The sequence below is a fragment of the Pipistrellus hanaki genome (assembly GCF_964339955.1).
Source record: "Pipistrellus hanaki genome assembly, chromosome: 5".
NCBI lineage: Eukaryota > Metazoa > Chordata > Mammalia > Chiroptera > Vespertilionidae > Pipistrellus > Pipistrellus hanaki.
In genome coordinates this window covers 61,326,231-61,343,892 of record NC_140507.1, presented here as the reverse complement: position 1 = coordinate 61,343,892, position 17,662 = coordinate 61,326,231, and the positions used below count along the sequence as shown (strand labels likewise).

Here is a 17,662-nt window from a genome sequence, read left to right as displayed (position 1 = left end):
CTCACAGCTTTGGAAGCTTTCCTCAGCCCTTCCAGGTCTGGCTTCATCCTGAAGGTCGCCCAGAATGGCATCCGAAAGGTTGTTTGGTTGTCAGGTCTAATTATGCTTTTATTATTTTAGATGGTTTTTCTTCTGCATGTGCAGGTGTTATCTAGTCATCTTTGCATTGATCCATGGGATGGAGGCTTGGGGATCTGGGGCAAAATTTCTGACATTCTGGCTGCCACTATTACTGTGAATGCTAAACTGTCTTTTTGTCTTTGACTCAGGAGTTTCCTGGGTTCCACCAGTATCTACATCATATTGAATTGTTTACTTGTTATTTTGTAAACATATTAAAGTCTCACACCCTTCACATTTCTTGATACAAGATTGACAACATAGTATGAAATGAATCCATATATTTGAAGAAAGTATTTTCAGTCTACATATACAAGACATGACTAATATCCAAATTAGATAAATAACTTCAAATTAACAAATAAATTGCAAGCCACTGAACCAAAAAAGTACACAAAGAATATAAAAAGATAACTTAAAAAAAGTGGGAACCAGAATGTAAAAGAAATGTATGAAAAGGTGCCCGATATTACATGTTATTAGGGAAAATGCAAGGTAAAACCACAGTGAGAGTTCATTTACATGACAAGACTGGTCAAAATCTAAGAAGTTTTATGAGAACTTAAAGGAAATGGGATCATTATATATTGCATGTGGGAGTTTAAATTTATAGAACTGCTTTAAAGAGTGTTTTGAATCCTAATTGGACCTGGCTTTAGCAGTATTGAGTTTTCTTTCTCCCTCCTTTCTTCCCATTCGCCTCCCTCCCTCCCTGGCAGAGATTGTACTTGTTACTTCAAAGAGAAATAATTGTTCAGGATGTAACAAGTATTCACTAGGGGCTTTGCTACACTTATAAAACTTTTATTCTATAGAAAACTTTTTTAGAAAAAAAATTTTTTGATGGTGAAGTTCCCAGTTTCACCAAAAGGAGTATATTTAACCCATTATATATTTGAAAGGTGATGTGATTATACCATTTTATTTTATTTTTTAAATATATTTTATTTTATTTTTTTTTTTAACAGAGTGGAAGGGAGAGGGATAGAGAGCCAGAAACATCGATGAGAGAGAAACATGGACCAGCTGCCTCCTGCACACCCCCTACCGGGAATGTGCCCGCAACCAATGTACATGCCCTTGACCGGAATTGAACCTGGAACCCTTCAGTCTGGAGGCCGATACTACATTCACTGAGCCAAATCGGTTTCGGCTGATTATACCATTTTAAATTATTTAATTCATTCCTATAAAACTGATCTGTGACAAACTGTGTAATAAAATTCAGCTTTGAGGATAAACCTACACCTAACCCCATCACTTCCAAACTAAAAGTGAGGATAGAGAAGATAAAATACCCACTACTGGTACTGGTGACATGGTAATTCTACCATAAGGTAGGTAACTTAACTTTCTAGCCATCATTTCCTAGGTATGTTGATACTTCAAGATCAGTTGTTTTAAACATGAAGATAAGAGGTGAATGGGGGCAGGGGTGGGGAGGGCAATTATGAGAACAAGTTGGATTTGAAGAGTGTACTTGAACTTTTCATGCTTTCACAGCTCCTTATTGAGTAACAACTGTATTAACTCTACTTGGGCTGCCATAATGCAATTCCACAGACTGGGTATTTACTACAGAATGTTATTTCCTAGCAGCTTAAAGTCTGGAGGTCCAAGATTAAGGTACCAGCAGGGTGGCTCTTCAGTGAGACTTCTTTCCTGGCTTATACCTTGTTGTGTCCTCACATGGCCTTTCCTCTGTGCTGCACCCCTGGTATCTGTTCCTCTTCTTATAAGGACACCCATCCTAGCTGGATTAGGGTTTCACCCTTAAGACCTCATTTAACAGTAATCATCTCCTCAAAAACCCTGTCTCTTCACAGTCACATTGTGGGTAGGGCTTCAACACATAAATATTGAGGGAGACAATTCAGTCTGCAACACCAGTCACATGCCTGCCACTGTTGTAAATGCTGGGGACACATTAGTGAACAGACAAAGATTCTTCCCCTTGTCCGGCTTGTGTTCTAAAAGGAGGTGGCAAATGGGATATTAATTATAATATGTAAATAAATTACCTAATATGTTAGAAGGCAGTCAGTATTATAGAGAAAAGCAAAAGAGCAGGTGAAAGAGAGGTGGAGTACTAGTACAGATTTGCGGGTAATTGACAATTTTAACCTAGAGGAGTCAGATTTGGCCCTACTGAGTAGCTGACATTGAGTTAAACCTTGAAGGATATGAGGAAATTAGCAGTGTAGATATCTGCCCTTGTGAGTCCGATGTTTATTCAGTTGAGAACAACAGGCATTATTGAGGAGCTTTGGTGAACTTGATTAAGAGTCAGATAACCTTGGTGCAAGTTCTAACTTTGCGTGGCATGGGGCAAGTCAGCATCTGCACTAAATTACATAACCAGCACCACGGGGTTAATGAATTCCAGATGCCAGTATGTTTCAGTGCGGATCATCCCTGTGTTAATTGAAAACTGGGGAAACAAATGGCTTCAGTGCTGAACTGGAACTCCTTCAGGAATCATTGACAGCCGAACTTATCAGGGATGGAGAGCCCCTCTCCCCAGACTCAGAGCCTCTCACTGTTCCCTGGCTTTCATTGCACTGTCGATAGGATAGCACTTCCTTTGGTGGGGAAGATCAGAGTGACCTCCTTGATGATATTGATACATTTGTCAGTCAGAGTTATTCCAAAGGGCTTTGCTTCAGAGTCTGGGGATCCGTTTCTGCTTTGAATGAGGCAACGTTGTTGATGGTATTCAGCAGCTCCACTGATGTTAAATATCAAATCGTGAGTATTTAAGGATCAGGCCTAGAATTACACTTGACTCAGCAGCTAAGGAAATAATTCTGATAACCCCCAATTATCCATGTTAATAAAAAATAAAAACATCAATGCTTATAACACAGGGAATCTATAAACTCTTGCCACAGAAAGGGAAAGGTAGCAGAAGATGTCCCTTGGTGAAACGGAAGAAGGAATTCGGAAAGTGAGCAGCAGGGGAGGTCAGGAAGCCCTGTCTGAAGTTCAGGTACATTAACCTGGGAGCAGCTAGAGCAGAGAATGAGGGAAAAGAAAAATTTGAGAAATGAATGAATCATTTAAGAAATTGATTAAAAAAAAAAGGAATGTTTTTCTTTTTCCTTTTTTTTTTTTTTTTTAAAGAAAATATAATTCCTGCTCTTTACTTGCTCTATAAATAAAGTGCTTTTTCCGTGTCAGACTCTGGGCTGAGCTCTGCAAAAAATAACCCAATCCCTGACTTTCCAGGAGATTACAGTCTAGTCAGCGAGAATAACAGGAAAACTAAACCACTCAGTGTGGCAAGGCCGTGGTGGCATAGTGCACAGGGACCTCTGGTGGCCCAGCAGGAAGCCCCTATCTCAGAGCAGGAAGTGAGTGTGCCAGGCGAGGGTGTCCAGAAGCAGCCCAAACCTTCTTGCATGTTATAGGATAAGGTCCAATTAGCTAGGCCTTCACACTGTCGTTTAGCACACATTAATTAAGCAATCTTGGCATGTGATACAAGCATTTGTGCTGAACTCCAGAAGCAAATAAGATGCATTCCAGCTTTCGAGAATTTAGACTCTGATACAAGGAAACAGATAAATGCTCACTGATGTGTCATTAGGTACCAAGGGGAAGCTCCGTGAAGGATGCAGTAGCAGCACAATTCTCTTTCACTCTGGGCAGTAGTGGTGCAAGGAAAAGTGTCCAGTGTCTGGGAAGACGAGTAAGTGTGCAGTGTGTGGAGTGGAGAACCAGGCTGTTGAACATAGATGAAACACCAAGTCTAAGGGGGGAGGGGGGGCCTGGGAATGGTTAGTTGGTAGAACTATAAGTAGTTTCCTTTGGTTTAGTTGATGAACTGTGAAGAAAAGGGAGAGGGCTGAAGATGGAGAGCAGAAAGCAAGCAAGCAAGGCTTTGTATGGCCTGGACAGCGTTTGGGTTTATTCCACGGACGAATGGACATTTGTTAGTGAGAAATAAGGTAAACATTCTGGGATGAACGTGGGAAAGTGTAAGCCTCGATTTGGAACCATTCTGGCTGTAGCATGGATAGACCAGTGTGGGAAGGGACTGGGAACAGCAGCCAACAGCTAGGAGTGGGCCTCAAATGTTGAGAGCCTGAACCAAGACTGTGTAAGTGAGGAAAAGAGAGACACGTGAGAGGAAAAGTAATTTACAAGACTTGTAACTTGTTTTATGACAAGGGTCTTTCGGGGGAAAGGAGCCAATATGAGTCCCTATCTTCCAGTTAGTGCGATTTAGGGTAGTAGCCATGCTTTTACACCTGGTGTAGATTATTCAGCAAAATAAGTGTTTAACAAATTTTGAGACTTTACATATAGAGTGCAAGTGCTCCACTAGAGTATACATTGTTTAATAGATTTTGCATTCCTTAAGTCCAAGTACCTCATTTCTTAATCACTTTAATCTGTTGTAGTGTAATATTATAGACATTGATAAAGCAATGCTTTAACCTAAATTTATCTGATGGATATAAAGCAAATATATATGGAAGTCTTTTGGTTAAATAAATTACTGAAGTGACCTCTCTGGTACTGATATGCATATTAAAACAATATTAGTAATTCTTCAACTTTTCTAGGTTTTACATCCTCCTTCAAAAGAAAACTAGCACTGGTGTCATAAGGACACAAGTTAAAGTAATGGTTTGACCCGGATTAAAAAAATAATAGGCCTAATTCAACTAATTTTGCTATCAGTCATGGCTTTTTGGATTATTAATTCATTCTGAAAAACAGAGGGCTGTCCTTTAATACATGTATTATAGTTGTTCAAAGACTGAGGTTTCAGGATGAGGTAAACTTACATGGACAACTCTATAGGAAATGATTTTACGATATTGTTTCATTGATAATGCTCAGTTGACAATTTATATTTCAGGCCTTTTGGCCTGAAGAGTTTTTGTTCTGAATGTGTGGTTTAGATGCATAACACAAGAAAGCACTCTTTAATGGTACTTGCTTGAAATTAGAATGTGATTCCTTTAAAATACTATGGAGAGTTTTATTGCTTTAAACTATCTTAACTGTCATTCTTTTTAATGTTCTCTAGAACTGCATGCTGTTAAAGGAAAACCTAGTAGATAATTCACTTTGGTTCAGAGTTAGGTGAGGACCTGTGGAGAATTGAAGGAAAAGAGCTTACTTTTTGACCTAGTGCTCATTATTAGTTCTTTCTGTGCCTTCCCTAAAGCTTGACATGGGTATTCCCAGTGTGAATTTTTTAGCCTAATTGGATCAGCCAGTAAAGCTAGAAGAACTTTCACTTTTATGAAGCTCAAGGAATTTTGAGAAAAGGCTAGTGGAGTCACTGTGAGTATGAGCATAGCTCACACATAGATCCATTTGATGATGTATCTTGTATTCCTGGAAGCATGCTAGACATATGAACTGTTTCGGATATACAGTGCCATCTGAAATTTTTCTTATCTGTGAAACTGAAAAGAAGAACAGTACCTGTTCTCTCAGGTTTTTGCTCTAAAGGTACATCGGTCAAGATGAAGAGATCTTACCCGGCCAAACATATTCTGGTATGCCTCTGCGATCATCAGCCTCTGAGAGTTGCAGCGTTGAGTCAGAATGCTGATCAGCATGTCTTTGTCACAGCCTGGAAAAGAATCATAATTGAACTTTAGTAAAGTCACTACTTTGGAGTTAATAAAAATCTATTATCTAAGGATTAAAACCAATGTGTAAGCTTTATCCCTGATGGGTGCTTTAAAGCAGTGAGCAATTTTAACTAAAATGAGAGATCTCAGAGAAATAGTTGATGAAGTCAAAGTTCTTCCTAGCTCTTATTTTGGCACTATGTCTTCAGATTGTCCATTTGAAAAGATCCAGTGAAAACTACAGGGAAGTGAAAATATAGTCTTTCTTCAACCACCTCTCCTGCCCCACCCAAAAAGGCTTGCCTACATGGAACAATATCTTTCTTGTGTTACAGTTGGAGAGATATGACTTATAATGAACATGCATTAAGACAAATACATTAAGACAAAAAGAACCTCCAATAGAAGAAAGAGAAATAGAGAAGGAAATTACACAAGTAGAGGGGGTGTGTACCCTCCTGAGAGATGGTGTGAAAGTCTCATGATTTGCAGGGAACATGTTCTCTCCTAATAGAGACTCTGTTCCTGGGCTCTGAAGGCCTCTGGCCCTTGTATACCAGCTCACTCAAATGACATCACACCCACATGCACAACTAGGCTAGATAAATTTAGCTTTAATTATAGTCATAGGAGAGTGATCAAGAAGGCCTTTATATTTTCCTCCGTTTGACTAAAATTTAGATAGGTTTCTTCCCGACCATAGGCCCTTAATCTCCATTTTCTGAGAGCATTTAATTTTGAAAAAAGTGCAATTGTAAAGTATTTCTTTATCCTTTTGATATGGGAATTTTCTCCCAACCACTTCCCAGTTTTATAGCTCACAAATGCCTTCCTCAAAGACATGGGAGCCATTCCTTTAAAACATAGTCTTTAAAAACAATAGAGTCACTATCTCCCCATCTCTTGGAAGGTAGAAATCTAATTTCCATTAAGTACCAATTAACAAATACCAATGCCCCAATCACATTGACCAATGCTCCCAAACCCCATTGTCCTCCAGTGCTTTTTCCACAGCTCACCCCAGGCTTAAAAACTCTCCTGCCTTTTGTTTGGAAGGACTGGAGTTCAATTTCTTGACTCAACTAAAAATATCTTGATTCCTACTTCAATAGAATTCCTTGCCTGTTAATTCTCTGTGGTACAAATTTTCTTTGACCAAAGGAGATATTTAATGGAGATGAGAAAAAGAATGAATTGAAAGCCTGGGATGTTAAGTAGATCATCTTTTGGAAATGAAAGCCATCCTGGATAGCCTCAGGCTCAGGAAAGAGCTGTGGGTCAGGTCCTGACTGTGCAGATGAGAAACAAAAGGAAGAGCAGGGTGTTTTCTGTGGATGAGAGAAGAGGTCTGAATGCTGAAAAATGGAGGGAGGGAGGCATAAAATCCGTTTCAAAAACTGTACTTTATAATTTGTGGCGGGGGAAAGACAGCCTCCAGTGAAGAGGCACAGAGCAACGTGGTACCATGGGCTAGTCTGGTTAAAGTCCTGGGCTCAAAGGACTTTAAGAATGCCAGAGGTGTTTGTTAGATATATAATGGGCATTCCAAAGTTAACATATTTTAAAATAATAAAAAGAAAAAATTTCAATTCTATCCATTGTTATTTTTTACTATCATCCCATTTATGTAATTATTATTTTTTAAATATATATATTGATTTCAGAGAGAAAGAGAGAGAGAGAGACAGAGAGGAAAACAACAATGATGAGAGAGATCATTGATCAGCTGCCACCTGCATGCTTCCTACTGGGATGGAGCCTGCAACCCAGGTATGAGCCCTTGACCAGAATCAAACCTGGGACCTTTCAGTCCCCAGGCCAATGTTCTATACAGGAGCCCAACCAGGTAGGTCCATTTATATAATTATTAATTATTTGTTGTTGTTGTTGTTGTTTTTTTTAAATATATTTTATTGATTTTGTACAGAGAGGAAGGGAGAGAGATAGAGAGCTGGAAATGTCAATGAGAGAGAATCATCGATCAGCTGCCTCTTGCACACCCCCTACTGGGGATATGCCCGCAACCAAGGTACATGCCCTTGACCGAAATCGAACCCGGGACCTTTCAGTCCCCAAGCCGACGCTCTATCCATTGAGCCAAACCGGTCTCGGCTGTTGTTGTTGTTTTGTTGAGATTATACACGACCTACATCTCAGAATTACTCTTTATTTTTTCAAAGTGTTCATACCAATTCTTGCTCATTTATTCTTCCAGAGATATTTCAGGAGAATTAAAAAAAATAATTAAAATAACTTTACATTTTATACTCTGGAATCAATTCAGAAGAGTTGTTTTTCTGTCACTAACAAACTATATCTGCCAAATTATTGTTTGTCTTTCCTAAAAGATTTAGTAAAGACTTGTATAATTTTTGTAAATGACAAGAAACTTACTTTTGTTAAAATTATTTATTTTTGCCTTTCTATGAATATTTAAAGTTATTTTTATTTTGTTTCTTAACACATCATTGCTTAAATAAAGATGTGTTTTTGAATTTTATGTTTGGCATATATTCAGAAAAGTCATTCAACTCACAATTTTTAATAACATTTTAGTTGATTACCTTGGATTTTGAGAGAGAGAGATACATAAAATAAAATGTCTGTAAATAATAATGATTTATTCTTTAGAATCTTACATTTTTCTTTTTCTTGCTTTATTGTATTAGGACAAGAATTTTTAAATAATTTTTATTTTCAGCAGAAAAGGCTGGCACAATGAACCATAGCAAGTTATAGACTTTTATGATGTAGAGTTGGTTGCTATTATTTGTGGTAGTTTTCTACAATGTCACTATGAGCATCAAATTAGTAAATGCTGAACCGTTGCTCCTGGGAAAAATATCAGGTTAGATTTTTATGACCTTATGGTCACAGCAGTTTTGTTAGCAGAAATGCCAATTACATTATGTAAATGCTTATTCATAAATGTCCTTATAAAACAGCCCAATCAGCATTGGAAATCCTCTCTTCCACACACACTCCTACTGTATAAAACTCAGAAGACATTTTTAAGAATACTTTAAGGAGGTATTTTGCAGCTTCCTGATCTGCAGGGCTTGCCTCGTTGAAAGTTTAACAGTTTTTATGCAGCATCATCTTTTGAAAAAAGATGCAAGCCAGCCAGCACTACTTTCAAAAGAAAGCTGAGCATTACCCTTTTTACTGTTATTATTATTATTATCAGTTATCATCTCATGAACTCACAAATTTATTTGCTTTTCCGTAACTTTCTAGCATGTATATTACTTTAGCATATTCTGGACAGCCTCATGCACAGATCAGTAAGTTTTCTTCTTTTTTTTCTATTATTTTAATAATCAAAATAGTGAAAAAGTAGCCTACAGAATGGAAGGAAATATTTGCAAATCATATATCTAATGAGTTAGTATCTAAAATATATATGAAGCTCTCATGTAATTCACTAGCAAAAAACAAATAATTAGATTTAAAATAGGCAAAGGACCTGAATAGACATTTTCCCAAAGAAGTCACACAAATGGTCAACAAATACATGAAAAGGTGCTCAAAATCAATTAGGGAACTGCAAATTGAAAGCACGAGATATCATCTCATGATTGTTAGAATAGCTATTATAAAAAAAAAATGAGAGATGTGAAAAGGGAAACCTTGTGTACTTTTGGTGGGAATGTAAATTGGTACAGCCACTATGGAAAACAGTATGAAGATTTCTTTAAAATGAAAATGAGAACTACTAAATGATATAACAGTCCTACTTCTGGGTTTTTATCTAAATAAATATAAATCACTACATTGTAGAGATGTTGCACTCCCATGTTCATTGTAGCAATATTCACATTAGCCAAGATATGAAAATCACTTAGGTGTCATATCTGATAAAGTAGGACTATGTAAACTGACTGTCATGCCATAACAAAATGGCTGCACCCACAGCGGAGGCAGAAATTCTGTAACACAAGATGGTTGTGCTCACAGTGGAGACCAAGTTCCCATAACAAGCCTTAATGAGAAATCAGCAGGGACCTGAGACTGGTTGGCACTGGGCCAGGGAAGGGTACCTAAGGCTGTGCCCCCATCTGGTGGGGCTTGATTGAGGATTTCAGGTTGTGCCCCCGGCCCAGCAGGGTTTGACGGGGGACCTCAGGCCACACTCCCCAATCCAGCACCGGGCTGGGAGGCCTGCAGCTGTGCCCCTGCCCACGGGGCTTGATGAGGGACCTGTAGGCATGCCCACTGTCATGGCCCAGGCTGGGGACCTCAGGTCACACCCCCCTCCCCGCAACTCCAACACCAGGCCAGGGGACATGAGGCTATGCCCCTGCCCGGCAGGGCTTGATGGGAGACCTTAGGCTATGTCCCCTAGCCTGGGCCAGGGTACCTCAAGGTGTGCCCCCTGGCCCGGGGACCTCAGGCCATGCCCCCCACCTAGCAGGGCTTAACGGATGTGGCAGGCTGGGTCTGGATCTAGCCCAATGGAGTGGGGCTGGCCCGGTGTGAGTCTTGTGTGATTTCAAGGTACATGTGGGTGGGTGGGGATTTGACTCTGGCTCCCGTGGTGTACCCCAGACTCTGACAGGAAGAAGATTTTCGTATACATTTTACTACTTTTCTTTCATCTATGACACTTCTATTATAGAGAAAGGGCAAACAGCAATACTAAAATATTTCCTCTAATTAATTCCCTTTTAATGCGCATGAATTTCATGCATGTGGTCACTAGTTCATAAATAGATGAATGGGTAAAGAAAATGTGATCTATAGTAATAAAACCGTAATATGCTAATTAGACCAGATGTCCTTTCTGAAGACATTTCAGATGAAGCCAGGGCTGTTGCTGCAAGGGCCAGGGCAGCAATTGGAGGTGCTGCCTCAGCCCTCGGAGCCCCTTGAATAAATTTTATGTATCGGGCCTCTAGTATGTACATACACACACACAATGAGGTATTACATAGTCGTAAAAAGTAAGAAAATCCTGCCATTTGCACAACTAGGATGTATCTGACAGCATTATGCTAAGTGAAATGAATCAGAGTAAGACAAATGCTATATAATATCACTTGTACATAGAATCTAAAAGAGCTGAACATCAGTTGCTGGAAGTGGGGGAAATGGTGGAATGAGTTATGGGGATCTAATATACAGAAGGTGGTTTTAGTTAACGGTACTGTGCTGCATACTTGGGAGTTGCTAAGAGAGTAAATCTAAATGTCTCACCATAACAGCAACAAAAATGGTAATTATGTGAGGTGAAGGATGTGCTAATCTTTACTCTGTTAGTTATTTTGCAATTTATAAGTATACCAAATCATCACATTGTGCACCTTAAATGTATACATGTAATATGTAAGGTCTTTTTTTGTCATTTATATCCTATTAAAGCTGGACAAAATAGCACAGCTACTAAGGAAGACATTAGTAATTGTCTTTTATAGCTGCACTTGCCAGCGTCATTAGAACAGATAAACTTTTAAAGCATTTTGAGCTGTGTCTGTCCTCTGACTTGCTTGAGTGGACACTGCAATTAAAACCAAAACCTCATCCATTTTTTCAGCCTAAAACACTCACAAACAAAAAGAAAAAAAAGTGACAGTGGTCACAATGAATCCATATTATGTCCCTAAAATTACAGCGGCAGGAAAACTGAAACTGGAGCAAAGAAAATTTTATTCGATGGATAGATTGCTCTGATCTACAGTCTTAAAGCAAAAAGTACTCTCCTAAGTAAAAAGTTAATCCATAACTTTTTGTTGTCTTATCTCTCTATTTCTTTTTAGTGACTGTTGATATTTTAAAAGGCATGACAGCATTTCAAACTCCTCAATTGACTTTAGAGACACATTTAAAGTCCTTTATTATTTTCCTGAGGGGTTCTGCTAGGGAATAACACACAAAGTGAATCCCGTTCTCATGAAGGTGACCTTGTCTTTAAAGTTAAGAGATTGCTTTCTTATGAAAGGCTGTGCATGTTTTATGCAAGGATTTCCTTTAATGTCGCCAATGTTTATCTTCATACTCACCACAAGTCTTCTTAGAATAGCTATTGCTTAACGAAAATATATGGATGTTTAACAGCACCATATCATATCTTAAAAATAATTTTTTTAAAAGACCACAACAACTTTCCTCCCTTCTCCATATATTTATTTTCTAAACTGTAATTTCATTCATTGACCATTCATTTATTCATCCCCTGCACTCCAGGCTCAAAACTCTGGGAGCTCAGGGACCCCAGGGAGATGAAAGGGCCTCATTCAATGAGATTAGGGTGCCCAGGGTTCAGCGTATCTGGTGCTTGGAGTTTCCCAAAGAAGGACTCAAAGAGGAAGAGACTCATTTGAGGAGATTCTTGAAGGAAGAAAATATGGATATAAATTAAATAGGAGGAGAAAACAGCATTCAAGGGAGTGGGGTTATTGGGCCAATTTATAAGAGATATGGAAAAGGAGCTTCAATTTCTGGGATAGCAGGAAGTTTGATTTAGCTGGAAGTGGAAGTAGCAAAAGAAACAGGCAAGAAAGAAAATAAGGGCAAAGAGGGACGTTTTAGGCCAGAATGAGTTTTTTTGGGCGGGCTCGGGACTTCATTTAGTAGTTAGTGATGAAACATTTAAGGGTTTAAGGCAAAAACATGTCACGATCAAAGGTGAGACAAACCTCTTCACCATTATTGCCCTAGTCTATTATTTTTCTTCTTCTTCTATTTCTTTGCCCAGCTTTAAAAACATGTTTGTCTTCTGTTAGACATCAGATGTTTATACCCATAAGACAGTCTTAAAACAAGTGATTATTATAAAAGATGACAGAAATGATCAGGCTTACCAAATCCTTGGAGCGCCCCCCCTAGCATTTGGGCATCCATGACGGGATTGAAATTGGGAGCTGGGAAGATGGTTCCTTGTGCCTGGTGGGAAGAGTTCATGAGAAAGAGATTACAATAATTTGCACAAAAGATTTTAACTTTTTTTTTCCGATAAATGAAAACAAAAGTACATAGGTACATTCTATGTGTTTAAATTGCTCTAAGATGCATACATATAGCTATGAGTAGAGCATAAGGAATATAGTCAATAATTTTGTAATAAATACATGTGGTGCCAGGTGAGTATGGAAATACTGAAGGGACCCTTTTGTAAATATTAGAATGTCTAGTCACTATGCTATACACCTGAAACTAATGCAAAATAATATTGAATATAAATTATAATTGAAAAATTTTATAAACCTTTGAGAAACGAAGTTAATTGTGTGTTACTTGCAGAGAGCAAATTTGGCTGAATTTAAAAAAATCTATTCTCTGTTATTTGGTATCTATTATTCATCTAGAAAATGTAGATACACGAACCAGTAATAGGAAAATGTGATAAATAAATATATATCTTCTTTCTTTAAAAATACTCACCTGAGGATATATTTATAGATTTTTAGAAAGAGGAAGAGGGAGGAGAGAAAAACTTTAAAGTGAAAGAGAAAGACCTACTGATTGCCTCTCACATCCACCCCAACCACCAATAGAATCTGCAACCACGATGTGTGCCCTCACAAGGAATAGACATTGAAACCTTTGGTGTATGGGAGGATGTTTCATCCACTGAACCACACTGGCCAGGGCAAATACATATCTTCTTAATAAACAGTAAGCATTTTAGGAATTGGATACTGTTTCATAGAAACTGAAACGAGAACTCTATTGGGGGCCTTTATGTTATATATATGAATTAGAGGTGATGCCACAACAGCTTTTTTTTTTTTTTTCCCAGTTGGAAAAACTATTTTCCTTTATTTTTTCTCTAGAGGTCTGGTGCATGAAAATTCATGCATTAAAGTGGGGGGGGGGGGGGGAGTCCTAAGCCTCTCACAGTCCAAGAGCCCTCAGGGGCAGGAGAGGCGACACTTCATAACACCTCTGCTGCTGCCACTGCTGTCAGCACAAGCCTTGGTTGGTCCTGGTTACCTGCATCTTGGGCCAGCCCTGGGCAGCTGGGCAGCTGACATCTGAGGCTTTCCTGCACCTCAGCCTAGCCCTGGACATCTGGGGAGCTGAGGGACTGGGGGATTCTGGACTTGCCGCACCTGCTGTCTTGGTGGGACTGAGGGGGTTGGACACTGCATTCTTGTGGCTGTGGGTGCTGCCATCTTTGAGGGTGGGACAGTCAATTAGCATATTCCCTCCTTATTGGCTGTGGGCACTGCCATCTTTGTGATGATGTGAGGGTCAATTAGCATATCCATTCTTCCTTAGATAGGATGTGTGTGTACAGTTCAGTAGAGAGGTAGTACTTAAAGGAAAAATATACCTAAAGACTTATGATGGCTCTTATGATAAATTTCTACCTATTTGTCCTTATTTTCCACTATAATTGTGTGTTTTTTCTTGTTTTTTGTTTTTAATTTAATTTTTTTTTACTTGACACCACAGCTTTTTTTTATACAGCAGGGCCATGAAATATTGAAGAAAATTGAAATGCTTGAATTTAGATTATACGATTCATAAAAATCTAGATGATGTAGTTAGGGTAGAGAATTTTTAGCTGAAGCTTGCAGCTGCAGAGGAAAACATAGAAACCTGACTGACATTTCATTTAGATTCTGTCTCTTGCCAATAATAAAATGGCAAAACATTTAAGTTAGGCTTTCAAACCACAGGGTCTGTTATTTCAAACAGAGCCAGCCAGACTAGGCACCATATGACCACACTCAGCACAGGAGAACCATCAATCAAATTTATTAAAGGAGGGAATCTCTCCCCTTGTTTGTTTTCAGCGTGCCCAGGAACATTCGGAAAAATGCCTTTCCACGGCAAACAGCTCTGCTGGCCTTGGGAACTGAGGCATTTACTGAGCTCTTCCGCAGTGATAATATCTTAGCTGCAGAGGGAGGTTTCCTGTGCCCATTGCAGAAAATGAGTTAATTAATGAGAGGAAGACTGAACCGTAATTTCTACTCCAAGAAATCTGCCGATACCAAGATATTTATGAAAAGGTTTTTGAAGGATTGGTCACTTGAGTTAAAACTAATAATTAAGTTCAGGTTGAATTCCATTTGATTAATATTAATAAACCTGAATCACTATTTGAAGTAGACTGGAAACCATATAATAATTGTGGTATGGCCATACTTACAAGTATGACCATGTTAATAAAATATGCTTCTTTTTAAAAAATATATTTTTTTTATTGTTGATAGTATTACAGATGTCTCCCATTCCCCCCTCTTCTTTAGTTGTCTCCTCCCCCACTACCCACCTCCCCAGGTCTTCACTACTCTTTTGCCCGTGTCCATGGACTATGCATATGAGAATATAAGTTCTTTGGTTTATCTCTTCTTATCCCCCCAACCCCACATCACTGATGTCAGTCTACTCCATGCCTTCATGTGTTGGGTCTTAATTTGTTGGTGAAGTCATTTTGTGCATTAGATTCCACAAATAAGTGAGATCATGTGATATTTGTCTTTCTCAGATTGGCTTATTTTATTAGCATAATAATTTTCCAGGTCCATCCATGCTGTCCCAAAGGGTAAGGGATACCTCATTTTTACATCTGCATAGTATTCCATAGTGAAAATGTCTCACAGCTTTTTTATTCATTCCTCTACTGATGGCCATTTGTTTCCAAATCTTAGCTATTGTAAATAACACTGCTAAGAATATAGGGGTGAAATATTCTTCTTAAATGCCTGTATGGACAGATATATGTAATTAATATAAGAGTATGGTATACACCTTATTTTGCTGTATTGCATGCTTTTACAAACTTTAGTCCAGTTTACTTCTAATATCTCCAGTTTATTGGAGATGATGTAGAAACTGAATTTTCTTGAGCCAATCCCCAATTCTAGAAGATATTCATTAGGAGACAGCAGGAGTTTTATCTTCCTTATTTGCTAACCTGTGTCATTATGTGAGACTCTATTAGAAAAACAGACTTTGATTCTTTTTTGTCTATTGTGTTTGGAGAGCTGATAGTGTTTTCTTTTTAACCTAACATTCCAGAGAAATTTAAGATTTAAATTTTTTGAAAGAACTGCTATACCATTAAATGTGAAGATGATTTTCTTTTTTGCTCTTTGTTACTGCCTTTTACTAGATACCTTTCATTAGTTCTTTCTCAGTTTTTTTTTTTTTCCTTCCCATTGGGAAAATAGAGTTAGAAGACTTGTTTGGACAAATTTTGTGTGGACAATACCATTTATTGCCTTGGTGACCTTATCTTATTGAGTGCTCTCAGCCAAAGGGCTGTTTTAAAGTATAAAGGAGAAAATGTATTTGAAAGCAATGATGCTGCCAGAGGAAATTGTATTATCTCATGGGATCATGAGGAAAGCATTTCATGGACCTACGTAAGATCATGGTGAGAAAAGATGTATTTGGGTGGAAATAGAAGGCTGCCCCTGGGTTTCCCATGTCCCATCCCCATCCCTCCCACCATGGAAAAAGTCCAACCTGGTCTTCATCAAGGCCAAAAAAAGGCCAATGTCCAAAGTTTCTTATTTTTATGCAGGTTTTTAACTTCATAATTTAAGGTACTTTAAATATTAATTGATTTTAATTATCTATGTTATAGAGTATTATGTCCCCTGTCAATTTATCCAATTATTCTTTCTAGAAAGTAAAAATGTACAATGAATATGTGTAATAGGTTGTGCTGCATACTATTAGTTTTGCTAATGTAAATGCAATACATATACACAACTAATTAAAGACAGAAGTGATGATTTGTCATAAAACTCTAACAAAGTACCATGGAATTTGGAGGAAGAGATAATCTTCAAGTGAAAACTAGAGTTCAGGGGAAGACTTCTTGAAGAGATTTCATTTGAGGCAAAAATCTCATATTTGATTAAAAATACATTTACTTAGAAAAATAATTTCTTTTGCGGTTCTACTTCATTTCCAAGATAGTTTAATGGGCTTATATTATTCATTTCCTTTTCATTTCCTGTATCATATTTTTTTCAGTGTAATTTTCTCATTAGAAATCTAAATAGTAACTAAATGCTTGGAATGAAGAGAACAAAAAAAAAGCAACTATGAGATACAGTCTTATACATAATGGAAAAACTATATCTCTTACTATGCATTATTATATATAATGTTATATAGTACTAATACTATTACATTTATATATATATATATATATATATATATAATGTTTTTAAGGAAAATATTATATAAAAATAAAGCTATTCATAATTAAATATAAAAACAAGCATCATAGAAACTAAATATTTCCAAGTGTTAGAGTTTCTATCAACTTTGATTGTTTACACATATATTCTGTATTAGCTAGATAGTTTAGAATTAATGGTCTAAAAATATAGAGAAAAATAGAAAATAAAAATTTTCTTTTTCAGATTACCTTTCTCCAAATAAATAATATACTGTACATAAAGATGTTGTTATAATTTTTAAAAAATATTTAGAATTATTTTTAGATATTATTTCCTTTAGATTACATCTCTAAAAATCTCCTTTCACATCATGAAATAGTTCTCATTGAGAAATCCCCTTCTAAAAAACTGGTACATCTACACAATGGAATACTACACTGAGGTAAAAAAGAAGGAGTTCTTACCATTTGCAATAGCATGGATGGACCTGGAGAGCATTATGCTAAGCGAAATAAGCCAGTCAGAGAAAGATAAATATCACATCATCTCACTCATTTATGGAATATAATGAACAACATAAACTGATGAACAAAAACTGATACAGGGATAGAGAAACATCAATCAGACCATCAAACCTCAGAGGGAAGGTAGGGGAGGGTGGGGATAAGGGGGAGAGATCAACTGAAGGACTTGTATGCATGCATATAAGCCTAAGCAATGGACATAGACAATAGGGGGGTGAGGGCACAAGTCAGGGGTAGGAAGGTGGGTGGAGTAATGAGGAGATAAGGACACATATGCAATATCTTAATCAATAAAGAAATTAAAAAATAAACGGTTTAACACTTTCCTCTG

At 37.6% G+C, this 17,662-nt stretch overlaps 1 protein-coding gene across 1 annotated transcript in view; it reads right to left on the bottom strand.

The window, feature by feature from the left end:
* Positions 1-13,831, bottom strand: part of ANXA10 (annexin A10) — a gene marked incomplete at its 5' end in the record, with an annotated part of 44,026 nt that extends 30,195 nt beyond the window's left edge. The window contains 3 exons of the mRNA XM_084885316.1: positions 5,622-5,716; positions 12,518-12,599; positions 13,769-13,831. Of these exons, the coding sequence (XP_084741442.1) occupies positions 5,622-5,716; positions 12,518-12,599; positions 13,769-13,831 (240 nt within the window). The remainder of the gene's footprint in view (positions 1-5,621; positions 5,717-12,517; positions 12,600-13,768) is intronic.
* Between the last annotated feature and the right edge of the window lie 3,831 nt (positions 13,832-17,662).